Consider the following 27695-nt stretch of genomic DNA (forward strand, 5'->3'; position numbering starts at 1 on the left):
TGGAATCTTTGCTGTTAGTTGTTACAGTTGACATAGTTTAAGCCCTGGACTTGGCAGGAGTGCACAGGGAAAAACATGATATTCACAAATGCAGGTGTTTGTGCTTTGGCCTTCTTGCATTTCTGCTTACTCACCTACCCCTTTCTTTGGTTGGTCTACAGGTTTAAAAAAAAAAAAAAAAAATGTTAAGAGTATCTCCTGTCTGGCTTGGTCTGAAACAACAGCTGTAGTATTTTCTACATTTTCCCAAGAAAGGTAATGTTTTCTGGCAGTGAGTGGCATATACAAAAAGCTATTTTTAGGCTTTGCTTTCTAGGTTAAAATTGTAGCTAAATTAAGAGTTAGAAGGAACTATCACGGATAACCCAGACTTGAATCTGAGCCTGACTGCAACTTACATTTGAAAACGTACACTCTTGAACTGAAGCATCTTACTGAAATAGACAGTGGTCATTGTAACAGCTTCACTATAGCAGAACTCTTGTTGCCCTCGTGATTGAAAATTACTTCTAAGAAATGCCTTTTGAATTGAAAAGTATTTGTTGAGAAGATTTACAGGAGAGTTTTCAGTCTTTCAGTGGCCTTGAAAGGTAATGCAAGATCTTGCACCTTGCATGGGAGAGGAGCACAGCCATCTGTATTGTTTGGTGCTGGGCATGGAGCATTGGGCTGTAGGGAAAGGAGTGAGTTGTGCCACCTCACGTGGTGTTGAGAGCTGAATGGCAGTATGTGCCTGCACATAGGAATTATCCAGGATTGGGCGATTCTTTATATTTTTCCCCCAGATTCTTCTCTAGTATGAAGTGCCACTTTTTACCAGGCAGAAAGGATTCTATTCTAAACTAATATCACATCCAGGAGAGAGTTGTTTTTTTAACCCAACCCTCATTTTGCCAGGAAGGAACCAGGGTGGCTGCGTGTGGGAACTGCTCAGGGTCACACTGCTGTGCTTTGACATTTCTGACTACATTATGCTAACAACCCTGTGACATACAGATGAGGCAAGAAGCATTTTTCAGAGTTGGGATGGGAGGCTGAGATCACATGGACATTCCATATGGAGTCCACAGTGGGATTTATGTCTTGCTGTGGGAAGGCTAGGAGCACAGGCCATGAAGACATGTCTCTTCCTGCTTTGTGATGGTTAGGGAAGGAACACTGAGAAGGTCAAGTCCCTTAAATCACTTCTCTGTCCATAACATACCTCAGTGCTGGAGGCTTTGAACAGCCCAAGTGCCATTTTCTCCGTGAATGGCATTGTGAAGGGTCAGAGCCCAGCTCTGGAAGCCCCAGCCTTACTGTCTACAGCTTTGGCGCTGGTCCCTGCTCTTTGCCCACTAGGGTGTTTGCTCACTTTGGCTTATCTGCTGACATGTGAACACCCGAAGGCTGTGCTCCACCTGGCTCCTGTGCCTCTCAGGCCGTTCCGCCTCTACTGGTCTGGTAAGTGTGGTGTCCCTAGGGATGCAACTCTCCTCTCCCTGCACTTCCCCTGGCTTCAGTTTTCTTCATGAGCATGTCTTCTGAGCTCCAGGCCCACAGACCACCTCCGTCCTCAGTACGTGCATCTTCTGCGTGCCAGGTATGGTTTCAGGTGCTGAGACCCCACTGCACAGGCTGGCACCTCAGATATCACTCCTGGCTTTAAGGGGCAGTCTCACCAACTGGAAGCCAGAGACAGAGCCATTCTAGATTTCCTTCCCTCATCTCTTATTTCTAGAATCCAATGCCCGTTCCATTTCCAGTGCCTGTGCCTTAGTTCAGTCCCTTGTCTCTAACCTGGACTGTTGAGACTGTTCTCCAGCTGGTCTCTAAAATTTCCTTGTGTGTCTCCATCTGGCCACATAGTGCTAAAACACTTTCGTCCTTCCCTTGTGTCCCCCATGAAAAGCTTTAAGTATGGCTCCTGAGGCTTGCCCGGTCCCATCTCTGCTGCCTTTTGCTGAACCTCCCGACCCCCTACCCTGCATTTCCACCCTGACCCAGGGCCTCTCATTACAGGTGGCGAGGCCAGCCTCCCCACCCTCTTTCCACTTGCCTTAATCCAGTTGTTGTCGCCCTACTATACTTAATCTTCTGGGGGCCCCCAGCATTATTCCAGGCACATAGAAGTGCTCTTGGTTGGTTGATGAATGAAGAAATAGAAGAGCTGCCCTTTTTTTTTTTTTTTTTTTTCTTTTTTCTTTTTCCTGCAGGACGGAATACTGTAGTCACCAAATGTCTCCACTGGCTAACCCCGGGCCCTGGAGCACAGAGGTCACACAAAGCTTACCCCACCCAGGGAGAGCAGGTGTGTAACCTCCCAGTGTCTCCAGTGTGCTTCTCTTCTCTTGGGTCATGGCCTGGTAGGGCAGCTGCCCTGTCACCTGCTGTGACTGGAAGCTTAGAGAGGCGATGGTTTGGGAGAGGAGTCCTGACTCGCCAGGGCTGTACTGCAGTTCTCTTTTCTAAGGTGCAGACTGGATACTGTCCAAGTATATGCTTGAGATGGAGCTGTGGGTAATTCATGCTCTTTCAGTAGCTTAATTAGTCATTGCTCTGCAGTGCACGTTGAGGTCACAGGTCAAATGCTCAGGAAGTCTATTGTGTGGCCAGGGAGTTCGTTCTGATGCCCTGTCATGCTTTAAACAGACTGACTGACCTTTAGCCTGAAGGATTACCCAAACTTTGCTCTGCAATAAAAAAAAGAGTGCCTGCAGGAGGGAAGAGAATTTTTAAAGCACAATGATCAAAGATTTGTCGGCAGCTTTATAACACTAAACTCTCTGTTGCCGTGCTTTAAAATTAGGAATTTTAAAACCCAGGGAAAGGTCAATTGAGGGCTAATGCCAGTTCTCAATGAAAATTGAATTGGTTGTTACAAATTTAGCACCGTAAAGGCAAAGAGTGACTCACTGGCCGATTCAAACACGTGTTCTCTGGGAAACATGGCCCCACGTCTGCCCTGTGATCCCCGCATCGTGGCACCTCGGTTCTGTGCGCCCGCCCGCAACTCCCCGCGGAGCAGTCGAGCACAAATGCAGGACCGCCACCCTGGCGGTGCGGACTGCGGTCAGCAAGGCATCGTTGCCACCCAGCCCTCGCTCTCTGCGATGCCAGGTCCGATTTAGAAGACGGCGTTAAAGGGAACTTGATTAAATTATGAGACCTTCAAGTTGGACGCTGGTAAATTCCTCCAGGCAGTTTCGGTTGCCGCCGCTCTCCCTTAACCCCCTCCCCGTCTCTGCGCCCATCCGACCGTGCTCTTCCGCGGCTGTAGCCCAGGCCAAGCTCTGTCGCCCAGCCCTCCACCCTCCCCGGACGGCCACCCCCAGGCCAGGGGGCGGCGCTGCGGCGGCGCGGGGAGGGCCGCGGGGGCGGGGACGCCGGGCGGGGGCGGTGCGGCCGGGAGCGCGGGGAGCCGAGCGGCGGGCACCGGGGCCGGCATGGCGTGGCCCTGCATCAGCCGCCTCTGCTGCCTGGCGCGGCGCTGGAACCAGCTGGACCGCTCCGACGTGGCGGTCCCGCTGACCCTGCACAACTACTCGGACCTTGAGAGCGAGGAGCCGGGCCCGGGCGGCGGCGCCTCGCGCAGGGGCCCGTCCCCTGCAGGCGCCCGGGACCCTGGCCGGGACGTGCCACTCACTCAGTACCAGCGGGACTTCGGTGTGTGGACGCCCGCGGGGCCCAGGGATGCGCCGCAAGGGCGGGGACCCGGTGCGGGCGGCCGCAGGAGCAAGCCCCCCACGGCCCCCAGCCGGGGCGTCTACGTGCTCCCCATCGGCGACGCGGACGCAGCTGCAGCGGTGACCACGTCGTACAGGTATGGGGCTGCAGGCAGGGGAGTGCTTGGAGTCAGGACCCGGCGGTGGGAGGAAACAAGCCGAGAGCCTTGAGGACCACGTTGGGTGGGAGGGAGGAGGCGCCTGGAGCCCCCATCGCACACCACTCCGGGAGGCGGCCTCGGAGGCCATCCCCTTTGGTCCCAGAGCACGGGAGGCGTCGCCTTTGCGGCTCCCTGAACAGCCTGAGTGAATGAGCGAGCATCTCTGCTGACAGGGAGCTCACTACCTCGCTCACAGCCCGCTCTCCTCTCGGGCAGCCCTGTCAGAAATACCTGCCTTTGACTGAGTTAAAATCTGCTTTAAGTTCCACCAAGTGGGCCTAACCATAGGCAGGGGGCGTGCAGGCCAACTGCGTGAGCTCCCTCTGGCCAGTGTACTGTGGACTTACTGGTGGTGAGGACCACACGGAGCTCCCAGTAGGTGGTCCCCGGGATCTCATTGAGTGCCCGAGAGCCAGTGACTTGGCCTTCGCTGAGGACAGATCTGTGGGTCCACCCTGCCCCCACCTTAGCTCTGCCCCTGGACAACTGAGGGCTTCCTTTTTTCTTTCTCTTATTACAAAAGTAACATAAACTCACCATAGAAAAATTGGAAATTATAGACATTACAACAAGTTAATACTCCCTTAATCCTACCCAAACTGGTAGTTCTTTCTAATCCTTAACGTTTGAGTGTGTATATCCATTTGTAATTCTTCTATGGTTAGATCCTTACTGTACACATTTTTCCATCTATTTTGGGTGTCTGTGCATGTTACTAGATGTTCTTTTACCACGTGAATTTAATCGATGTGCAGTATTTTATCCTAGGGATATACTATCCACGTATTGATATGTCCAGTTATTAATCTGCTGTCGTATCATTGAATATTTGGGATGTTTCTAATTTGGGACCATTAAAAACACTTTCTTTGATCCAGTACTTCGTTTCCAGGAGTTTTCCATACAAGTATCCTTGAAGGTGGGGTGGGAGCTAAGGAGTATAAGGTATGTTGCAACATTGTACCGCAGAAGATAGAAACAGTCCCACTGCCCTACTGCTGTAGGGGCTGGTTAATTATAGCCCAAAGGATGGGCTACTGGGAGGCCTAGAATGTACTGATAGCAGAAGATCTTGGATGGGTATGTGTCAAAAAAACCCCACAAAACCCAGAACAGTGTGCTTCTTATTTGTGTTTTTAAAAAGGGTATTGATATACACTTATCTGCTCAAATAAGCATAGGTTATCTCTGGATGGATATGTGAAAAAACAGGAATCTTTGGGGAGAGGCAGAGTGGGGAGAAGGAAGGGATGTTGCCAGGGGTGGAAGGGCACTGAGTGACTTTTCATTCTCTGAAGAACTGTTTATTTTTAAACATGTACACATGCTACCTTTTAAAAAAGTTTTTTAGAGGAAAAAATAACTTCTGTGATAAGCATCCTTATAGCTGTCTTTACTCTTATCAATTTCATTAGTATAAACAGAATTAAAGGGGCAAAAAGGTATGAACTTTCTCCCTTAGTCTGTTGTTGATTTTGAGAGGGAGACAGAGCGAGTGGTGGAGAGGCAGAGAGGAAGAGAGAGAATCCCAAGCAGGCTCCATGCTGTCAGCACAGAGCCTGATGCGCGGCTTGAACCCACAAACTGAGATCGACCCCTGAGCTGATACCAAGAGCGCAGGCGCTTAACCGACTGAGCCATCCAGGCGCCCCAGTTTTATTATTTTTAAAATCAAAGGTGTTAAGGTAGAATTTCCATACAGTAATTTTCAAGATATGTAGAACATTCTATCTCCCCAGAGGTTCCTTCCTGGGCGTGCAGTTTTTCAGGAACTTAATAGGGGAATGGTAGTTGCAGGATGGGTCTTGCATGCTCTAGCCAAGCTGCCGAAATTCACAGGGGAATGTCAGGGCAAACACGGAGTCCAGCTCAGGCCCTAGCCAGGCTGTGGATGGTTCTGATCGCTGTGTGCCAGGCCCGGCTGGAGGGGCCTGGATGGTGAGAGGTCTGGAAGGCCACAGGGCCTGGGTGTGCACCCCTTCAAATAAATGGCTGATGTTCCAGACCTGGAGCAGGACCCGGGGCAGAGCACGTGGGGAGCTAGCTTCAGCTCAGGGAAAGGAAGAGCTTTCTAATAATTCGCATGGAAGGAGGGTGGTGTGAGCTGCCTCGGGTGTGCTGAGCTCCTCCTCACTGGGAACGTTCAGGCAAAGACTGGGCTTTTAGAAGCGGCCCCTCACTTGTCTTAAGCAGATGGTGGGTTTGGACGTCTTGGTGGGTCTTCCCAGCTCCAGTAACGCCAAAGGTACCAGTCGTTATTCTCTGCTTAGCACGTACTGGGCACCAGGCTCAGGACCTCCTCCCATAGATTATCTCCCCAAGACCTCACCCCCCAGATGTTGCCGCCTCTGAGCCCCTTAGTTTCTTGAGGTGTCCTGCAGTGGTGGAAAGGTACTGCCCGGAGTTGGGACTCACTGGAGCTCTGGTTTCCTGGAGTATAAACTTGGCAGGTCACTTGGTCTCTCTGACCCTTTCCTTGTTTGTAAAACAGAAATAGCCAGAGCTTGGCTCCCTAGGCCCCCATATCCCAACTCTGGCCAAGACCCACGACCACTGCTGAACTTGGTTTCCCCAACACCATGCCAGCTGACCTCTGGGACCCCTCACCTCCCCACTCTAGGGCTTGACGTGTGCAACTCCATCCTGACTCTTCCTCGTAAGATGCATGTTATCTGAGCAAACGGTTTGAAGAAATTCAGTAGGAAAAGTAACAGATCCAGGGAATCCAAAAATACCAGAATATTTGTGGCCGCTCACCAGCCCCTGCTGCTCCTGTGAAAGCTGATCTGCCTCACTTGCTTGGCCAGATGGGTGCAGGGAATCTTGCTCTCACAACCAGCCTGGGTCTCTCCTGAGAAGTTCCCAGAGCCTCCCCTCTGGAATTCTCTAGGTGCCATTGGCACCTTTGGCCCAGGTTCTAGCTCCATCCACTCTAGAAGACCTCTTTCCTCAGTCATCCTCCTTTATCCTTCCTTGGTGAGTCAAAGGGCCAACCACTGAAGTGCCCAGCACGAAGTTTCATCATAACATTGTACACGTGGATCAGTAGCCTTTTTCATGAGGAAACTGAGGATCAGAGGAACAAATGGCTTTGAAGCCCTGTTGGGCTGAGAACTCAGGGCTCTCGGTGTTGCCACAGGTGGCCCCTGACCCTCAGTGGGACTGCCACCGCCAGGGTCCAGCTGAGGCCCAAACGAGCTGGATGGGAACGGAGCCTGGTCAGGGGAGGCGCACGGTGTATGTGGCTGTGTTCTTATTCTTTGCCAGAGCCATTTCTGCCTGCCTTCTCTCCCAGGCAGTCACCCGGTTTCTGAGGTCCCTTCTCCATCCCACTGCAGTCTTTTCTCACTGGTCTCCAGCACCAGCCTTGCCCCAGGAGCAGCCATGGGCATCGCTCTCACTCCTGGCTCTGGTCACTTTCCATGTTGGGACCCCTGCAGCCACCGTGGGGTGGCAGGCTTAGGCTGCCAGGCCCAAGGCTCAGCTCAGTTTGGGGACAGAAGGGCACGCCCAGGGGAGGACCCATTTCCGCAGGAGAAACAGAATGGCAGATGGCTCAGGCAGCTGGTCTTTGGAACCTTGCAGCTTCAGAAGCCAAAGTGATGTGATAGGACCCCGGCCCCACTTGCCTCCTGGCACCCCCAAGTGCTGACCGTGGCCAGGCGCAGCTGCTCCCTCCATGAGCGGCCTGCCCAGTGGTGCCCAGCTGTGCTGCTGCCACCAAGGAGAAGAGGCAGCTTTGTTGACTTCTGGGCCTGAAACCCAGCCAGGGCTGTGGGTGGGATGAGACAAGAATGGACCCAGCCCACATGTGGGTGCTGCCCCTGGCCAGCTGGACTCTCTCCTATAGAACATTGCCTTGGCCAGGTGCTCCTATGGACACAGGAGGTCTCTGCCTTCTTGAGCTTTCTAGCAGGGGAGTTGATAGAATTAAAGGAAAGAGAGGGCTTTTTTGTGTGCGGAGGAATTGAGGAATTAAATCTTTATCAAAAAATGGACTCCGGGAACACGGAGCTAATCTGTGCCTGCCTTGTCGCTTCTGTCCCGGGAGCCGCCCCCCAACCTCCCCACCACCTTCCTTCCCGTACGCAGGCAGATGTACCCATGTGCACGGTGCCATGCAAGAGCCAGACCGGCTTGTAGTTTTTTGAGTCACCCCTCCACTCTGTCCTGTCTTTGTAGGAGTTAATAAGACAAATTATTAAAACATAAACATGATACTCTTGTTCTTCCTTCTCAGTTGGAACCAGGTATGGAAGACTTTTGCTGCGCTGGGTGCCGTCTAGGCTGGCATCCTGTGGATGTAAGGGCCACCAGTGAGCTGGGGACCGACCATCATAGGTTCTGGGTGGCTTGGAGACAAAACAGGAAGCACTGAAGGAAGGGCTGGGATGTGGTTTCTGATGCCCAGCACCTACTAGGTGTTTGTGTCTGGATCCAAAGCAGGATTTTAGCAGTGGAGGTTGGCCAGGGCATTCCAGGAAGCACGGGGCAATGGCAGTGGCCTCTGAAGAGTCAGGAGGGATGACTGACATTGTGCAAGGGGGGTCCGTGTTCTCTGTTGCAGACAGGAATTCCAGGCTTGGACTGGAGTGAAGCCGTCGAGATCCACAAAGGCAAAACCCGCCACGGTCCTCACAACCCACAGCTCCGGCTGGGACGGCAGCCCTGGGGTCAGCTTCCAGGTCAGGCTGAAACTGGCGCTGTGGGGCAAGGGGCTGGGCTCCCGGCTGCACCGGGTGGGGGAACAGAGGCCTTTTCCTCAGGCTAGGGACTGAGATTGGATGGCGCAAAATGTCATTATAGCCACGGACAGCACTGAGCACCCAGTCATCCCCCAACAGAGAACCAAGATGGTCCTTTGTTGCCAGCCGGGTGGGCATCTCCCTAGTGCTGGCTTGAGTGTCCCCTCCCCTCCTAAATCCATGTTACCCATTACCAGTGAGGACTAGCGATGAGCCTTCCAAGTCCCTAGCGTTTGTGTGTGAGAGATGGGAGGGAGATGATTCAGGCCTCAGCAGAATGGGAAGTCCTTGCCCCCTGCATATGTTTCCCCTTGGACCCTTTAGGTCAGCAGTCTCAACTCTTGGAGGACAGGAGGAGGGAATTTTCTTCCTGGAGCTGGGGGAAGAGGGAAAGTTGATGGAAAGGCACACTGATATGGGGCCACATTTCATTTTTCAGGCTACTGAGGGGAGGAAGAAGTTCACCCCTAACCCGTCAGCCATCTTTCATGCTCCTGCTCCCCGGATCCTCAACGTGTGACTGCCACCAAGGAAGAGTGCCATAGTGGAGTCGGAACACACTGCTGCTGAGATGGGGAATGGGGTGAGATCTTGGGACTGGTCCCCTGCTGTCCCAGGGGAAAGGCCTGTCTTGCTGCGGGCACCACTCTCCCCCACTGCCACCTGGACTGCAGGCCTGGTGCAGAGCAGAGGCCCAGATGGACATGGCCCCACACAGCTGGGCTCTGGGCCTCAACCATCCTCTTGTTCCTCAAGGCGAGTATAGAATGCTTCAGATCTTTTTTAAATTGCCTCTTTTGGCCACCCTTCCGTTTTTAAATCTGAAGAACTTAAGGATCAATTCTGCTGTGAACTGAATTGGTCCACGGGGGCTGAGGACTAGGGACAGAACAGTTGCTCGAAAGAAACCAGTAAGGTCCACCTTCTCGTTTTCCCAGGCTGCATGGTAACTTTGTAACCTATGGCCACCCACAGTACTGTCCTTGGATATTCCTACAAATGGCCCCACCATTCAGGTTGTAGAAGAAATCTTAGGTAATCACCTGCATGTGACTCATGATGATGCTGAGTAACCAGGATGACATTTCCAAAAGGTACAGAGTATCAGTTATATGGTTTCAATTTCAAAGACATATTTTAGGGCCAAGATGACCCTTACATTTTAACAAAAGGTTTCTTGTGCTGAGTGCTTTAAGTACTGAGTGAATGACATTTACCTTGGGGCTTCTGAGTCCCATAGTTTATTACTAATTCCAGTTTTTTCCCTTAACAGTGGACTAGAAGGGAACATGGTACACACCTGCTAAGCATTGGGAGTTTTTTGGGGTAAGAAGTGTCATTAGCCTTACTCCCTGAGAGACTGTAGAGTGTCATCTCTACCAGCCCCTGGACTCCCACCCTGCTCTCTCAGTCACAGGGAGCTGTGAGGAAACAGCTGTTGTCTTTGGAAAGCTGCCTCCTTTCCCAGTAAGTCCCAGCCCATGTGGCCACAGGGAGCCAGCCTGGCCCGGGTTTGCACAGCAGGTGGTCAAACCTTTGAAGGAGTTTCTGCCCCTTCTTATAGATTAGGTTGCACAAGGTAATGGCAGTTTTGGGTAAAGGAAACTCAAGGATTTCCCTTTGGATCTTTATCCCGCTCCAGCCCCAAGGGGCTCTGGCGAACATTTACTTAAGCAGCCCGCAGTGGCACTCAGGTTTCACAGCCCCTGAGAGCTGGAGGGAACCTGGTCCCTCAGAGGGGCTAGCTCTGGCTGGCACAGCCTTCCCTCAGTCCTGCAAAGGAGATGCTCTGAATCATTTTAAAGCCAGAACCCAAATCATATGCTTACACAAAGAGTTCCATTATTTCAGACTTCATTGGTTTGCATGTTAAAGGTTTCTGAGGGAAAAGAGACTGCCTGCTGCTGTGCATTCTGTGGGAAATGAACAGATTAACCGTACAATCTGATTTTACTAAAATGCGAAAATGCACTGTTACGGTTTATTTCCTTAATTATAAACACGGAGCACCTTCTCATATGTCTTTATCCTCCTCTTGGTAATAAGGACTTTATCAACTACTGCTGGTTGACCCTTGGAGGCTTGCAAATCTTAGGGACTCCCCCTTGAGACTGCCCTCCACACTGGCGGATGCAGTACCTCACGGAGATCACCACCCTCCCCGCAGCCGAGCCCTGGTGCGGCACCTCAGCGGGGTAACAGGGGCCTGCCTCTGGAAAGCATAGTGCGTGCCCAAGGAACCTTTCTGGAATGTACCAGGACAGCTTTTCACAAAACCCCCAATCCAATCATCGTCCTCACCATACTTCATTAGTAGGAGATCTGGGTTCTGAAGAAGGAACTTCCTCCACCCAGTAACTTTACTCCACCTCAGTAAAGCCTGCCCTCATGTTACTGGCGTGGCCTTCCAAAGCACCTGAGACCGTAGTCTCAACTGTGTGGTGTCAACCCCCAACATATGTCCTACACATCTATATAAACTAGATAAAGATAGAAAAATACATTGGAATACTAATGGTGGTTATCTTCGGGAAGGGGAATTATGGGTAACAAATTTTTTACACCTTGCTATATTTGCTAAAGTTTCTACATAAGCATTTTTGTATTAATTCTGTAAAGAGCAATGTTTTTAAAAATAAAAAGTTCAATCTGTTAGCTAATTTCAGCCAAAAGAGTTCAGAATCAATGATTCCATAACCAATGTTAGCACTGCCGGCAGCCGCCTTGATCGGCCTTGAGGATGCACCGAGAGGCCCAGCCAGAGGGAGGCCCCTCCAAAGTCCTCACCTGCATTTCGATCAAGGTCTGGCCTCTGTTCCATGGTGCTTCAAAACTCAGAAAAACCTATCACAAATGGGAATACTCTCACACCTGTACTAACACTAGGATTTTAGGCCAAACTCCAAAAAGGAGCTTTTGAGAAAACCTTGACCCTGCAGCCCACCCTGAGGAAGATGGGGGAACCTCCCCTTTGAGTGGGATCAACTCTGCCAGCCCTGTGCACACAGGCTTAAGTAAGAGGGAGTCTCCAACTGAGGTGGAGTGCCTGTGACACAAATCCCTGTCCCATGGCTCCGGTCAAAACTGTGGCTGAGGCACACACTCGGGACAGGAGCCTAAGCACTGCCCCTCTTCTCCTTCCTCCAGACACTTCACTTCCCTAGAGGCTGACAGTAAGTGAAGTCTGGTCCCAAGAAAGCCACGTACCTGGACTCCCATCACGTCCTTCCCTTCCGAACTTCTTGCCTTTGAAGAACCAAAGCTTTCAAAGCCCTTAGTTCTTACTAAGGGTGAATGTAAAAAGTGGTCAGTTCTGAAATATTTCTGCATCTTTGGTAATTTTTTTAGACATTCTGATAGCAGATGGTCACAGCAGGACTGTGTCACAGGAGTAACTTCTTCCAGACCTCAGCATAGACCAATTCTATCTTTCCGGAAAATCCAGTGTGCTGCTTTGTTAGACAATAGGAGCTGTTTTCCCTCTTGGCCTTGGCTTTGAGGAGGCTCTGAGCTCAATTAGGTAGTTTTCCTTTGCCCCAAAGCTGTCAGAAATAATTACTTCCACAGTCAACATGCATCTTCCAATTTTTTTTTTCAGATTTTTATGTAACTGTAATCCTTTATCTTGAAGAGCTGTAAATTCTTTTTGGAAGGAAGTGGAATAATTAATGTAAACCCACAAATACCTATACCTCTGCCCCATTCCAGCTCTCTCTGACTTAATGTAAGAACCCTACCAAGTGTAGTGTTCAAACTCCGAAGAGCCCATCACAAATACTAAAAGATTTATTGCAGACTTCTGTTACACAATTATGTTACATGTTATGATACAAACACATTTGAAACATTAACACATATGGGAACTATTAAATCATTTAATATTTCATTTGCAAAAAGATAATTACTTTAAGCTTCCATACATGTACTAAATGAACCTGTTGCCATTTGGACCAAATCTTCCTGTAAATCTGTCACAGTCCACTGCTGAATAACTCTGTGCACTTGCCCACTCACCTTGCTTGCAGCAGTTCATGTATAGAGTACCTGAGCCTTTATGTACTCAATTTTTTTTTTTTTTTTTTACTAAGCCTGGGCCTCCCACTGCCTTACCGAATAGATTTCCTTCTGCATCTGCAATCCTCAGATGTTGAATAAAGAAGTGCAGGTTTCTCAGTCACTACCCTGTCTTCCGTTCCTGACCCAAACGCCTATAGAACTCATGAAAACGTGAATTATGTTGGTTGGATAAGTTTGACTCACAGGTTTCAACCTTCCTCCAAGCAGATTCCCAGTAACAGAATAAATTCTTTCCTTTCCTTCGACACCGACTATGTTAGGAAGATTAGGACAGAGTATCTTTAATGGAACTGGACGTCACGCGGGGCACTGCAAACCTCCCTTCTTCTATTCACCTCTCCCACCGAGAGGGCTCCACATATGGATACAACCTATTCTCACTGCTTCTGAGCACTGACATTCCTGCCTCTTGGCTTCGGCAGTTATTTCTCTTTAAGGCACTCAGTGTTTCCTTGAAAGCTTTTCTTCTTTGAAAAGACTGAATGGAAAAGAACACTAAATCCACTGACAGGACTTACGGTCCAAGCAGGCCTGCCCCCCACCAGGCACTCAACAGGGGCTCAGTGGCAGGTGCTCCCACATACCACTCTCCGCCCCGCACGCTCGCAAAGCTGGTACAAGTCTGCCAGGTACCTGGAGTTTGTGGGTGTTCTCGATTACTAACATATTTTAAAAGCTTCCCGACTATAGCAAATCTCTCCCTGACTATGCTGGGATCTGTCTATCCCTGGACAGTTCTCTGAGCCTGGCTGTAGTAATGTTCCTGTGCTCCATGAACAAAGACTTCTGCTCAGCGTGCAGGCTCCCAGACTATCTTATTTTCCACAAGGCATTACTGCTTCCTATAGCTGACTGGGTCCTCTGCACCACGGCCACCAAGTGCCGAAGCCCAGTCTGTCTCCAGAGGTTACCAGGTAACTGCTGGAACTGCCTGTAACCTCAGAATGGGTGAAAACCTCTGGTGCCAGTCTTATTCTCTGCCTACACTCAAGCCGAAGGTGCCCCTTGACGCCCAGAGGAGAGAAGGACCTGCTACACATGGCCTGGCCCAGCTCTGAGATTCTCTTTACAGAGAGTGAGCAAATGCCAGCTGACAGAGCACACATCCACTCACAGCTTCATTCTAGAATCAGGAAACAAGGTTCTGTCCTGAAGGGATTTGACCTGGGACTGAACACTCTGGTGTTACAGAGAATTAGGTGGAGACAATGGTTTGGTAGCCATAATATTCTGAGGCACACATAAAATAACCTCCTTCCCCAAAGAGGAGACATCACAGTTCAAAGCTTCGGCTACATCTTCAAATCCTGCTTTTCCGAGGGCATCTTCATTGATCTTCATTCAATATCCCCATGTGTTTATTTGTGAGGAAGTCCAGAAAAGGAATGTTGCAAATGGCCTGGTGGATGTTGCTCACTGTGATTTCTTTGGGAATCCTGTCGAAAAAACAAAGGATATTAGGTGCAATTTTCTCAGGCATTTAATAATTGAATTAATCCATTTATCAAGCAGACCACCCTGTACACAGGCCCTACTGGAAGGGGACAATGCTGACACCCGGTTTAGGGCCGCATGGGGTGCAGAGAGGCCAGGTGCATCCTCTCACTCATTCTCCTTCCCTATTCATTTCTTTCACTTCGGCCAAGACTGGTTTGCCCTCTTCACTGCCAGCCCTCTTTAGGGCTCAAATCTGATTTCCCAGTTACAGGTATGAGATGGATTTCAAGAACTTGGTTGAGTGGGGAAAAAAGACTCTGAGGATTGAGGAAAGAGGAAGGAAGTAAAGTGGACAGCACAACAGAATGTTTTTGTAATTCAATCTTAGACTAAAAGCTGAGTCAAAGGACCACAGTACTGTGGGCCCCTGTTTCTGTCTTGGGAAGATGGGAGGTGGAGTCCTGCCAGGACAGTGTAATGTTAAATGTTCTCATCAAGAGCGCCCAGGCTACCCTGTATCTGCACAGCCAGGACCACGGCAGTGAGCAGGGGCCGCAGAAGGCCCTCAGCCCACTCTTGGATCTCATGCCGGGAAAGGAGCATTCCAGGAACTCCCATTCTTCTTTTTAAAGACGTCTTCTTTTTAAAGACGTCTTCCATGGGGCGCCTGGGTGGCGCAGTCGGTTAAGCGTCCGACTTCAGCCAGGTCACGATCTCGCGGTCCGTGAGTTCGAGCCCCGCGTCGGGCTCTGGGCTGATGGCTCAGAGCCTGGAGCCTGTTTCCGATTCTGTGTCTCCCTCTCTCTCTGCCCCTCCCCCGTTCATGCTCTGTCTCTCTCTGTCCCAAAAAAAATAAATAAACGTTGAAAAAAAAAAAAAATTTTAAAGACGTCTTCCACGCTGCCCAATGTATCATATTCTTGTGATGTCTGACCTAACGGTCCTCTGATCTAGGCCTCTTCATGTCCTCAGACACTCACACATCTGTAAATTTTACAAATTTATGACACGCTTTAAGCATATATACTGGGATAAAATACTTGCTTCCTTTGAAAGGAATGCCAGGATGTGGAACAAAGAAAAGCCTGTCTGCCATTCTTCAGGGACTAGGAAAAGGCAAAACTCCGTGTCCTGATCAGTGATAATTAGGGAGGCAGCAAAGCAGTGGTGAGCCTGTGGGCTTTAGAGCCAGTGAGGTCTGATGTGAATGTAGGTTCTCTATCACACATGTGCAGGGAAAGGCAGGGAACACTAACTTTCAAAGCCCAGATTCCTGACTTCTAAAAACAGGGTTACAGTTCTCCAATGGAAAATAAATCAGGTAACATATGCAATGTGTGACTCCAACATCTGACACATAACAGACAGTATTATTATCTTTAATTGCAAAGAGTTGGTATTTGTTCAACCCTGTAGTGTTGCAACAGTGTGTCTGAAGTAGTGACTGGAAAGATACAGACCTTGGGGAAACAGTGAGCTTTCACAACGAGAGAGTCTCTCAAAATGACCAAGCAGACCCCTGAGCCTGTCTGCCTCTGAGAATGTCCCAAGCACGGCCACCTCCATCTCCAACTGGATTGATTTCAGTAAGTATAAAACCTTTGGATGGGCAACTCAACTGTCAGGAAAGATCTGTAAACCTAGTACCGCGGACTAAAGAGGTAGGAGTACCTGTTGTGAGATGCTGTCTGGTATCCAACTGCCAAAGCCTGTCTCAGGATGTCGTTCACCAGCTGCTCTGTGGCCTATGACAGAAGATGTGATTACTCTCAGAAACGGCCACCTGCCTGCTGGTAAGAAGGGACACATCTGACCCCGTCCCATACACAAAACTTGGAAAACAACTGTATCTCAGGATCAAAAGTCCTTAAGAAAAAACTCAACGTTCAAGTAACAGACCACGAATATTAGCTCACAAAAATAGAGCCTATGATTCTGAGAAATTTTGAATGGGGATAACGTTCATTACTCAGACACTGTTTTTTAAGGAAAAAACAGGTGAGGGTTATTTGTGAGTGATATCTGCTGCGAGAGGGGTCCATCAGGAAAGGAGCTGCTTCGGGCCAGGTAAGGAAGCAATTTTGTCATCCTCTTGCCCAGGGAGGGCACGGCTGTGGTTATTTCTCTGTTGCTGTGACACGTGGAGAAAACCCAAGGCTTTGCTTTGAGAGCATGCTCACCTCAGAACGCTTCAAAAGGCACTAAGAAGTATCATTAGAATGACACCAGCGCAAAAACTCTTGGAGATGCTTTAACACTCAGAAGACCCATGATTTAGTTCATTTAAAAATCAGAAGGAGGAAAAAAAGAGGAAATGTTAAGCCTGAATAAGATGAAATAACACATCTCCGATGTTCCATTTCTGCCTTTGTCCCTTATTCAAAACAGCCTGGGACCCAGACTATCCTGCCTGGCTGGCACCTCAGTGCTTCAGCCCCTGGAGGCAGCTCATGGGCCCTCTGCTGCCAGCAGGCACCCACCTTTAAAATCATGTCCTCTACCACAGACGCATACACGTTCTTGTGAAGTGCCACGGGCTGCAGGGTGATCCCAATCTGGAAAAGGAGAAGAAAGCCATTTGTTCCTCCTTCTACCCTACAAACAACCTCTCTCCAAACAAGCACACTTCTTGGATACCCAAAGGGATGTCCAGTTGAAAGAATAACTCTCAAGCAATCTGGACAAAACTCAGGGAAAGTAACACAAAATGTAACAACTGGAAGAATACGCTATCCTATTTCTCTTTGTTTCTGAGTGGCTGTTAAAAAATACTATTACAATCCTGCTTTTACCCCCAAATCTCCTTCATGAAGATCATGGTCAGAATTGCCACGAATTCTGATAGTAGGATTAAGACACTGGAAAGCCTGGAATCAGACTTCAGGCCCTGTTTGCAAAAGGTGATGAACATATACCTGGAAACTGAGTCTTGCCCCATCTGGCATTTTCTCCTGTAAAGAAAGACTCTTCCACTCTGGGTCCCGAGTACAGGTGACAGATGCTGAAGAGCAGCTGAGCTCCACCAGAGGAGGAGAGAGAACTCTCTCCAGTACCGCAGGGTAGTGTGTGTGCCACACCCACACCACAGGCAGGGCACATGGGGGCTATGAGATGTTAGGGCGAGCTCACCCTCTCAAGTACCACTTGGCAATATTACCGCGTGCCTCAGGAGGGAGAGGTGCTTCTATACCGAGGCGAATGAGAGCAAAGATGAAAGTAGAAAGTGTCCACACCTAGCTGCCTCTGCTTCAGTTCCACGGCCAGCAAGCAACCTTTCCACATGTAATTAGTTTTCCTGCCCTGATGTAGCAAAGGGGACACCCAGAGAGCATAACCCAAGTCCGTCAGGCAGAAGTGACTCACACATTTCAGACAGGAAAGTCTGGTTGTCGGTTTATAAAGCTGAGGGTCTGAGCATGAAGCACCTGGTTTGTGACCAAAAAACACAACAGGCCACAGCCCCTACCTTCTGTGTGATGTCACCAATAAATTCAGACCCCAGTGTGGGTGGCAGGTACAACTTCATTTCTTCCTGCTTCTCTTCCTGTTCTTTTTTGACGTTGATCTTTAATGGCTCTGGGAGGCTGAGGATATCCACCTCCTCTTCATTCTCTGGCTCTCTTTTCTGGAACTGCTGTAGGTCCTCCAGTTTCCGGCAGAGGCTGTCCGCAGAGGAGAATGACGACGGGCACTCTAAATGAGAGGTACTTAGTCTTAGGGCAGTTGTGGTGGCAAAAGAAAAGGACTTTCCATCTCTGTAAGACCAACAGTCTGAGACCCAGAGAAGAAGGGATAAGTATCAGGGGAGCTGACCTTCTCTCCAGTTCTAGAATTCTATGGATCTGTAACTGTGAGAACTAGTGATTCATGAGACAGACAAGCACAGAGACTAGCATCTCGTGTTAATGTATATGTGATGTGACTGCAATCTAAGACAAAGCAGACACTACACAATTCTGACTTACGCCACCCAAAACTAGGCCATCCCCTCAAGCCCCAAATGCTAATGAGTAACTGATTTTCATATTTCAAATCTGGAAAACTTAAAAGTGCACAGTGAAGAAAATAAAAATCACCCACATGAGCACCTCTCACTGCTCAGAGGTTAAGTACTGTTAACATTTTCATTTTTAATAAGTCGATTTACACAAAGTCTAACAAAGACTATTAGAACTTGAAAGCCAGAAGAGGAGGACCTGGGAATCTTACAATGCATGCCTTTCACTTCAGGATAAGGAAGTGAGGTCCAGACCAGGCACAAGACGGGCTTAGGGGTGCCTAGCAGGGTGGTGGCAGGGCACCAGCTCCTGGCTTATTCTGCTTCACTGACTGGGTACTTACAAATTAATCGGCCATATTAACAGAAAGCATTGTATATGTAAAGTATGGTGCTTCATGTATGCCACCAATGAGGTATGGAGATAATCAGTATGGTTTCTGTCCTCCAAAGAACTTAGATATTTCTTTCTGACAAACTGTGAAGGTTTGATACTAAATGCTGCTGGATTTCAGAGGAAGGAGAGGTTGTCCTGCATGAGGGCTCTCTGGAAAGCTTCAGGGAGAACACTGAACTTGTGTCTCAAAGGTCTCCCACACTGTCCCTGGACCCCAGGCTCCCTCAGACTGGGAGGTGGCGCTTCTGCTTTTCTACACAAGTAGTGTAGAGCTGGGAGGAGAAAACAACCTTTCTTATTAAGGTGAAACTCAAAATATCTTTTATGCCCTGCTTCCACCCCATACAGCACAACTCTTGGTTTCTTTACCATAAAACAATTCATCCTGTCTGCAACATTATTAGTTGTTTCCAGCTGAGCCTCCAATGCTGGGTGCTGCACTTCCTAGCTAGGTCTGGAAATAAAGTAATGGATAAGGCAGCAACTCCATCTTCAAGGAGATTGGGTAGACTTGTCTACGAGTGGTTGCAAGGTTACAAAGGAAGGAGAAGTCAGTTCTATCTGGAGGAAAGGAGGTGGGTTAGGAAAGTCTTCAAAGAAGAAATTATCTAACTGTGTGCCTGCTGTATGTCACAGGCTGGAACATTCCTGGCTGGGGTAGGGGAGGACAGGACACACAGCTACAGGTGAGCAAATGCTCATGTTCTTTAAGGTGGCTCTTCAAGTCCTCTGGGGTTGAAGTGGTCCAAGAACCGTGGAGGGTGAAGGGATGGGAGCGTGTTCCACAGAAACACCTCTCGGGCTACTGATGGTGCCCAGTGAGCCCCACTGAAGGTGTACCTGGCTCACTGTCGATTTGGGTCAGCACATCCTCAATAGAGTCCCCGTCGCTCCTCAGTGTCTCAGGATCAGGTGGGGTGTAGCCATGGCAGCGACACCAGTGAGCAATGTGCTTGGTTTTAAGGGGAGTCAGGTGGTGAAATCTTGGATTCTTCTCCAGTATTTCTTGTAAGACTTTTCGCATTGTCATTGCTCTTTGCCACTTAAAAAAATATTTTTTTGAACCATAATTAATTTCAACTTAGCAATGTGTTAAAATAAATCATCCAGGGGCGCCTGGGTGGCGCAGTCGGTTAAGCGTCCGACTTCAGCCAGGTCACGATCTCGCGGTCCGGGAGTTCGAGCCCCGCATTAGGCTCTGGGCTGATGCTCAGAGCCTGGAGCCTGTTTCCGATTCTGTGTCTCCCTCTCTCGCTGCCCCTCCCCCGCTCATGCTCTGTCTCTCTCTGTCCCCAAAAATAAAAAAAAAAATAAACGTTGAAAAAAAAAAAAAATAAAAAAAATAAAATAAATCATCCAACTGTAAATTACCATGCTAACTTGTCAGAATTATTTTTTTTTAAATCTGATTGTGCTTTTTAAAAGTTAAAAAATTTTTTTTCTTTAAATGTTTATTTATTTTGAGAGACAGAGTGTGAGCAGGGGAGGGGCAGAGAGAGAGAGGGAGACACAGAATTCGAAGCAGGCTCCAGGCTATGGGCTGTCAGCACAGAGCCCGATGCGGGGCTCAAACCCACAAGTGAGATCATGACCTGAGCCAAAGCTGGACACTCAACTGACTGAGCCACCCAGCCACCCCTAAAAGTTTTTAAAGGAAGTAAAGGAGGGGCGCCTGGGTGGCTCAGCCAGTTAAGCATCTGACTTTGGCTCAGGTCATGATCTCACAGCTCGTGGGTTCGAACCCCACATCGGGCTCTGTGCTGACAGATCGGACCCTGGAGACTGCTTTGGATTCTGTGTCTCCCTCTGTCTTTGCCCACCCCCGCCCCCCCTCATGTTTGGTCTCTTATCTCTCTCAAAAATGAATAAACATTAAAAAAAATTTTTTTTAAAGTAGTCAAGGAATGTATATCAAATGTTTATGAAATAACAATGAAACTCCTAGGCTTTTCACCTGGTTTCAACCCATGGTCTCCTACTGCCCTTTTCCCCCAGTCTTCCCCAAACCCATCACACCAACTTCCTCAGAGCGTGCCTTCACACGTGCCAATTTCTCCTGTAACCCCATCATCTGGCATAGGAGCTGCTGCATTGGAAGTACTCAACAAATACCTGGTTTCATTTTAATATACTGAAATTCATATAAGATTTTTAGAAATTTTTACCAATGCAGGATAAACAAGTAGACCTTTCAAAGGCTAGCTCCAAGTGTTTAAAAAATGAGATTTTCAATGGAGGAAAAAAATTCTACCACTAAATATTTAATAAAATATGTTGCAAATTCTGTCACTGTTCCAGAAGACAAGGTTTATGGAAGCAGCCTGAATGCACATGTGTTCTGGTTATTTTCTTCCCAGACTCAGTGGCAGCCTGTATAACAAATAGGCAGACAAAGGATTACCTCAGCAGCTCTCCTTTTTCCAATGTTCCAGCCATAATACTGCTCCACAGACTTCGCAGAAAAACAGCTGGCATCTTCACCTAGAATGCACATATCCAGCAAACTCTATGAATAAAGTTGCTATCATTTAAATCAAACCTTATCTGCGGGGATATGTCCCAAAGTTTCTTTAGACGTATTTATTGGATATACATTCCTTACTGGGCAAAATGGATATACGAAACAACATCAGTCTCTGGGAAATCGGCTTCTTTGGCAGAGCAACCTTCATGGCAGTCGACTACCTATTAATCAGTGGAGATGGCACTCCACTAGGGACATGAGGTCTGAGGTCTAGCCCTGGCCTTGCCATGAACTCACTAAGTGGTGTCAGGCATCCTATAGCACCCCTCTGGCTTCAGTTCTCTGATCTGTAAAATGAGACCATTGGGACAGATAGTCTCTAACCTGCCTTCCAGTTCTAGTATTCTATATTTGTATCTAAGTTTTTAAAAAACATTTTTGGGGCACCGGGGTGGCTCAGTCGGTTAAGCATCCAACTTCAGCTCAGGTCATGATCTCACAGTCCGTGGGTTTGAGCTCCACGTTGGGCTCTGTGCTGACAGCTCAGAGCCTGGAGCCTGTTTCAGATTCTGTGTCTCCCTCGCTCTCTGCCCCTCCGCTCGTGTGCAGTCTCTCTCAAAAATAAACATTAAAAAAAATTTTTTTAAGTAAAAATAAAAACAGATTTCTGATTTTTTTCTGCCAGGCTAGGAAAATGTCCCTGAAAGTTTCCTTTGAACTACCTGAGAATGACCCCCCTGATTTCAACCAAGAAAAAAAGAGGTTTAATTTCTTTGCTGTTAGAAAAAAATAAGCAGGGCAGGCTGTACTTGGCCTGTCATTTTCATATTCCCATGAATGTAACATGATAATCTATTTCATCCCTTCCCTATAAATGCTTGCAAGGTGCCTGGGTGGCTCAGCTGGTTGAACGTCAGCTCTTGATTTCGGCTCAGGTCATGATCTCACAGTTCATGAGTTCAAGCCCCGCATCGGGCTCTGTGCTGATGGCACATAGCTTGCTTGGGACTATCCCTCTCTCTCTGCCCCACCCTCCCTCTCGCTCTCAAAAATAAATAAATAAACTTTAAAAAAAAAAAAAAAAAAGGAAGTTTAAATGTTCGTAGTCATCTTGCCCAAGAGCATACGCCTGAGTATCAACAGGCTATCTGCCCCCTAAAGGCAGCTGATTCTGTCCAAAGAACTGAGAGGCAAGTTTTTCAGTCTTGTTGACGATGGGTAGTGACAGAACAGACTTCACTGTTGGGAGTCTTGACAATTGTGCATTTGTACAAAGTGAGGGATAGTGAGGGATAAAAGATTAATGGCTTTAGAGTCAGACCTAGGTTAGTATCCTCCCTCACTACCCATTGCTAGTGATCTTTGAGTAAGTTACTTAGCCTTGGTTTTCTCATCTGTAAAATGGAGATAATACCACCTATCCCACAAGAGACAGTAAATATACTGAGCCTGCACAGAGTCTGGCACATTGCAGGCAAAGACTAATCTGCCTTAATAAGCATTAAAAACTAATGCAGTTTTATACAACAGATTTACTAAGATTTACATACAACAAATGTAAAAAATTCCTTCCATAGATCATAGTGTTAACAGTAAAAGGCCAACTGGTTGACCAAGATATTATGAATTCTAAAATCCTGCAAATGAACTATAGTTGTAACTAAAACCTCCTAAGATAACTACTACATCAGTATTAATTTACACTACAATATGATTTAAGTTGACTCAATAAGCCAAGTAGTTCACAGCTTTAAAAATGCATCCATATATTCAGTATAATTATCTTACTTTTTGCAGTGATTAAGGGAATCTTCTTTACCACTGCTGTTAAGAGTTGCTGGATAGTCTCTAAATGGTCTATCCTGAGAATAAAAAAAAAAAGATTAAGGTAGTAAACACACACAGTGGTTTCTAGCCACATATATATACACACATACGCACATACACATACACACACGAATTTATGTACATATCCTCTTTCCAAGGGAATTAAAACATAACCAATTGTACTAGGCAGGTCTTTCCTTTCATGGATAGCCTTTTAAACATAACCCAGATGAGACCCCAGGAATGGCAAATTACGCAAATACGTTTAATTTTATGTTTTAAAATTAAATAATCACATACCTTTTTCAATTCAATGCTACTAGAGCAGAAAATTTTCTATATTCAAATGCCTATTCTTAGGGTTATTACAGCTCATGCTGTCACCTATCATGTGAAAGTGGCTAAGTTTCTATTGTCCCCAGTAATCTGACATGCTTCAAAATACATGGGCAGAGGTGGGTTCCCAATTTGGAAATTAGAAAATCTCATGAAATGTTTTTAGAAAAAGCAATGACTGTGTATGGCCCATGAAAAGGCAGCTGTTTAAGTTAGGCAGGTGTATGGATACTCAGACATAAAATGTATACACACCTCAGTAATTACCCCACAGAAATTTCATACCCAAGGATTCAGCAAAGAAAGTACATGTTGTCAAGCTCCACTGGAGGGAGAGCTGTACCACCTGAGGCTTCCAAGGCAACAAATCCAGTGCCTCCCGCCCCTAGGTGACATCAATGTATTAACTGAAGACTCCTGAGCTGTGCATCAAGCGGTAACACTTGTTCAACTGCACATGGACAGAAGGTCCCACCCATCAAGGGGCTTACTTCTATACACACACAACTCTGCACATACTCAGCTGTCACAGGAACGGGTTTTAAAAAGTATCATAAAAACACCAAAATCACAACTCCCTTAGAAAGGACTGAAATAATTACTTAATGACATAGTTTCCCAGTTCAGAACTTTCTTCTGTTTTCACTGGTGTCTGACCCTCCTGAGAGAGGCAGCCTGGCCCAGGCGTTTCTGGTTCAGTCTTTACTACAAGGGAAGAGCAACAAAAGAGAGCTGTAAGCCTTCAATGACGGAAGGACATGTGCAGGCAGAAACAAAAGCTCTTCCACTGAAAGTCAGGGAGGAAACTGCCACAGCAGCTGCTGTAGAGACACAGCCAGGGGACTGAGATGGCACCCATCATCACAGGATCAGCAGACAAGGGAAGAACTGTTACCCTGGGTCTCAGGGGGAGCAACTCTAGGCTCATGACAAGGCGGGCAATAAAATGGCTTTTTATATATTTCTTAAAGGGCCAACCACACCACTATGTGAGATCCCCCCCCCCCATCTCTCTCTCTCTTGCGTGCGTGCCCGTGCGCACACGCACACACACACACACACACACACATTAAAATACAATGCTGGCATGTTCTAATATCCTATTGGATATCATCTCTCCAGCTAAGTTTATCAACTTTCAGCATTATCTTAGTGTTCTGAGACACAAGGCATAAGCAAAATTCAGATCTGCTGTGCTTGGAAATAACCAAGCCAATCACATTAGGCTTTAATCTTACTAAATCTACTGACAGAAGATAGCAAGGTCTCAGGTGCATGTGTCTCCCTGTATATCTGCGTCTTTTTGGTCAAAAAACCATGACCACACACTTTCTGCTTCTGCATCAGCTTCCTTGCCTTCAATCCTTCCCTTTCAACTCACCTTGCATATCCGGACCAGAAAATTTCCTAAGTGACCTTTTTAGTGTCATTTCCATACTTAACATCCTTCAGTACTTTCCTATGTAACAAGAGTCTACAAATGAGATCTACTAATACATCTCTATACATCTCTCTTCCTTTTTATTGATACATAGCTTGCAAAAGATGTACAAATATTAAGGGTATGGTTCAATTACCTATGTCTACACCCATGTACACCACTCCAATCAAGATATAGAGTTATTTCTAGTCCTCAGCTAGGCTCCCTATGCTTTTGGTAGTTCCTCCCTGCCAAAGATAATCACCTTTTGTCCACTTTGAATTTCACATAACTGGAATCTTACTGCACATAATCCTTTGCATCAGCATCTTTTTAGCTATTAAAAACAACAATGCAATGGACGTTCCTGTATATGTCTTTTGGTGGATGGACATATGTGTGCACTTCCTAGAAGTGTATTTGCTGGAATGGAGGGCAGATGTACGAGATTTACTAATTAGAATCTAATAAGATTAGAAATCTAATCTAATTAGAAATCTAACCTAATCTAATAAATGTAAGATTTATTAGAATCTAACCTGCAGTTTCGCAGATCAGAAAATGTCAAACTAATCACTTTCCAAAGTGATTATATCAATTTCTAGTCCCACCAGCAGGGCATGTGAGTTCCAGCTGCATCACATCTTTGCAAAAACTTGAATGGCCAGTGTTTTATTTGGTGATGTAACAGCATTTCACTATGGCTTTAAATTGTATTTCCTTGATGACTAATGACATTGAACAACTTTGCATATCTTTATGAGCTATCTGGATATCCTCTTCAGCGCAGTGTCTGTTCACCGTTCTTTAAAGAAAAGTTAGTGTCCATATTTTTCATATTGATTTTTCGACGGTCTGTATACGTATACTCTAGCTAGGACTCCTTTGTTAGATGTATCAATCACCACTATCTTGAGTATGTGGCTTGACTTTCACTCTTTTTTTTTTTTTTTTTCAACGTTTATTTATTTTTGGGACAGAGAGAGACAGAGCATGAACGGGGGAGGGGCAGAGAGAGAGGGAGACACAGAATCGGAAACAGGCTCCAGGCTCTGAGCCATCAGCCCAGAGCCTGACGCGGGGCTCGAACTCACGGACCGCGAGATCGTGACCTGAAGTCGGACGCCTAACCGACTGCGCCACCCAGGCGCCCCGACTTTCACTCTTAATTTTGTACCTCTAATGAAGTGAGGTTCCCAGTGTTATGGACCTTTTCTTTTATGGCTAGTTTTCTTACCTGTTCTGTTTACAAAGCACCTTTGCCCAAGGTCATGAAGATATTCTCTTCTAGATGCTTTATTGCTTTACCTTTCACATTTAGCTCTATATCCAACTCAAATTAATTTTTGTTTATGGTGTAAGGTTCAGTGTTTTCCCAAATGGATATATCTAATTAACCCAGCATTACGTATGGTAATGAACATCCTTTCCCTACTGAATGTCACAATCAGGTGACCATATACGTGGAAGTCTATTTTTGGGTTCTCTTTTCCATTCCATTATTCTGTTTATTCTTGAACCAATTCAACACTATCTCTGCAGCTTTAAATTTTTTTTTTTTAATGTTTTTATTTATTTTGAAGGAGAGAGACCGAGCGTGAGCAGGGGAGGAGCAGAGAGAGGGAGACATAGAATTTGAAGCAGGCTCCAGGCTCTGAGCTGTCAGCAGAGCCCGATGCGGGGCTCAAACTCACAAACTGTGAGATCATGACCTGAGCCGAAGTCGGACGCTTAGCCGACTGAGCCACCCAGGCGCCCCTATCTCTGTAGCTTTTTTTAATTTTTTTTTAATGTTTATTTTTATTTTTGAGAGAGACAGAGACAGAATGCGAGTGAGTTAGGGGCAGAGAGAGAGGGAGACACAGAATCTGAAGCAGGCTCCAGGCTGTTACCACAGGGCCCGATGCGGGGCTCGAACTCACGAGCTGTGAGATCATGACCTGAGCTGAAGTCAGACGCTCAACCGACTGAGCCACCCAGGCACCCCTCGCTGTAGCTTTAAAGTGTATATATATCTGATGGTCCAAGTTCCCTAGTTTTTTGTTCTTCAAAACTGCCTCAGCTACTCTAGGCCTTTGCATTCCCACGTATATTTTAGATTTAGCTTGTCCATTTTTTTGGGGGGGGGGGGGGGAAATGATAACACATCATGTTTTTAGTAAGTTAACATAATTTATCATATTTGTAAGAAATTAGTTGAGGCCTGAACAACTTGCAGGACTGGAGAGCCAACCCCCCCCCCCCAAAATCCATGTGTTTAACTTTTGGCTCCCCAAAAACTTAACTATTAACAACGTACTACTGACTGGAAGCCTTACCAAAAACACAATTGATTAATATATATTTGCATGTTGTATATATTATATACTGTGTTCCCATAATGAAGTAAGCTAGAGACAAAAAAAATTAAGAAAATCATAAGGAAGAGAAAATACATTTACAGTACTGTATTGCAAAAAAAAATCTGTGTATAAGGGGGCCTGCACTGTTCAAACCTGTGTTGTTCAAGGGTCAACTGTATTTATAATTTATTATGTTTACAATGGAATATCCTCCTTCCATTTATTTAGGTCTTGTTAATTTCTCTCAGAACTGTTTAGTAGGTTGCTAGCATTTAATTTCTACATAAAAATTAAATTTTTATGTATTGACTTGTATCAAATGACCTTGCTAATTTCATTGTTGGCAGTATATATTCCCCCGCTCCCTAGTGATTTCAAGACTTCAAGAAACAGAAAGGGGGTGCTTGGGTGGCTCAGTTGGTTAAGCATCTGACCTCCACTCAGGTCATGATCTCATGGTTCGTGAGTTCAAGCACCGCGTCAGGCTCTGTGCTCACAGCTCAGAGCCTGGAGCCTGCTTCAGATTCTGGTCTTCCTCTCTCTCTGCCCCTCCCCCATTCACACTCTGTCTCTCTCAAGAATAAAAAACTAAAAAAAAAAAAAAAAAAAAAAAAAAAAGACACAGAAGGAAGTCCTCAGAAAAAGTTCTAGTTCTACAGGTGCAAGTACACTTATATTAATCTGGCCCTCAAACAACTACGGAATTATACTGTTAGCATTTTTAGGTTGACACAGCTATTCTACTAGAGAAATGAAAACATATGCTCTTAAAAACTTATACATAATAA

The 27695-nt window shown here is 46.9% G+C and overlaps 2 protein-coding genes across 5 annotated transcripts in view; one reads left to right on the plus strand and one right to left on the minus strand.

Annotated features, from left to right (window-relative positions):
• Nucleotides 1-78: 78 nt before the first annotated feature.
• On the plus strand, nucleotides 79-11270 carry MAP6D1 (MAP6 domain containing 1). The gene is made up of 3 exons (XM_045502813.1): nucleotides 79-3802; nucleotides 8433-8550; nucleotides 9050-11270. The coding sequence occupies exons 1-3, from the start codon at nucleotides 3426-3428 to the stop codon at nucleotides 9128-9130; spliced, it is 576 nt and encodes a 191-aa protein (XP_045358769.1). The 5' UTR covers nucleotides 79-3425; the 3' UTR covers nucleotides 9131-11270.
• A 1108-nt stretch (nucleotides 11271-12378) lies between these two features.
• YEATS2 (YEATS domain containing 2) overlaps nucleotides 12379-27695 on the minus strand; it is a 116092-nt gene continuing 100775 nt past the window's right edge. For all 4 annotated transcript variants that reach the window (XM_045502810.1, XM_045502807.1, XM_045502808.1 and 1 more), the window contains 8 exons: nucleotides 23748-23850; nucleotides 22771-22844; nucleotides 20920-20999; nucleotides 19359-19560; nucleotides 17591-17817; nucleotides 16605-16679; nucleotides 15796-15869; nucleotides 12379-14123 (listed from right to left, as the gene is read on the minus strand). In XM_045502810.1, the coding sequence (XP_045358766.1) occupies nucleotides 14015-14123; nucleotides 15796-15869; nucleotides 16605-16679; nucleotides 17591-17817; nucleotides 19359-19560; nucleotides 20920-20999; nucleotides 22771-22844; nucleotides 23748-23850 (944 nt within the window). In that variant the 3' untranslated portion in view covers nucleotides 12379-14014. The remainder of the gene's footprint in view (nucleotides 14124-15795; nucleotides 15870-16604; nucleotides 16680-17590; nucleotides 17818-19358; nucleotides 19561-20919; nucleotides 21000-22770; nucleotides 22845-23747; nucleotides 23851-27695) is intronic.

The sequence above is a fragment of the Leopardus geoffroyi genome, chromosome C2, assembly GCF_018350155.1.
Source record: "Leopardus geoffroyi isolate Oge1 chromosome C2, O.geoffroyi_Oge1_pat1.0, whole genome shotgun sequence".
NCBI classification, from domain to species: Eukaryota; Metazoa; Chordata; class Mammalia; order Carnivora; family Felidae; genus Leopardus; species Leopardus geoffroyi.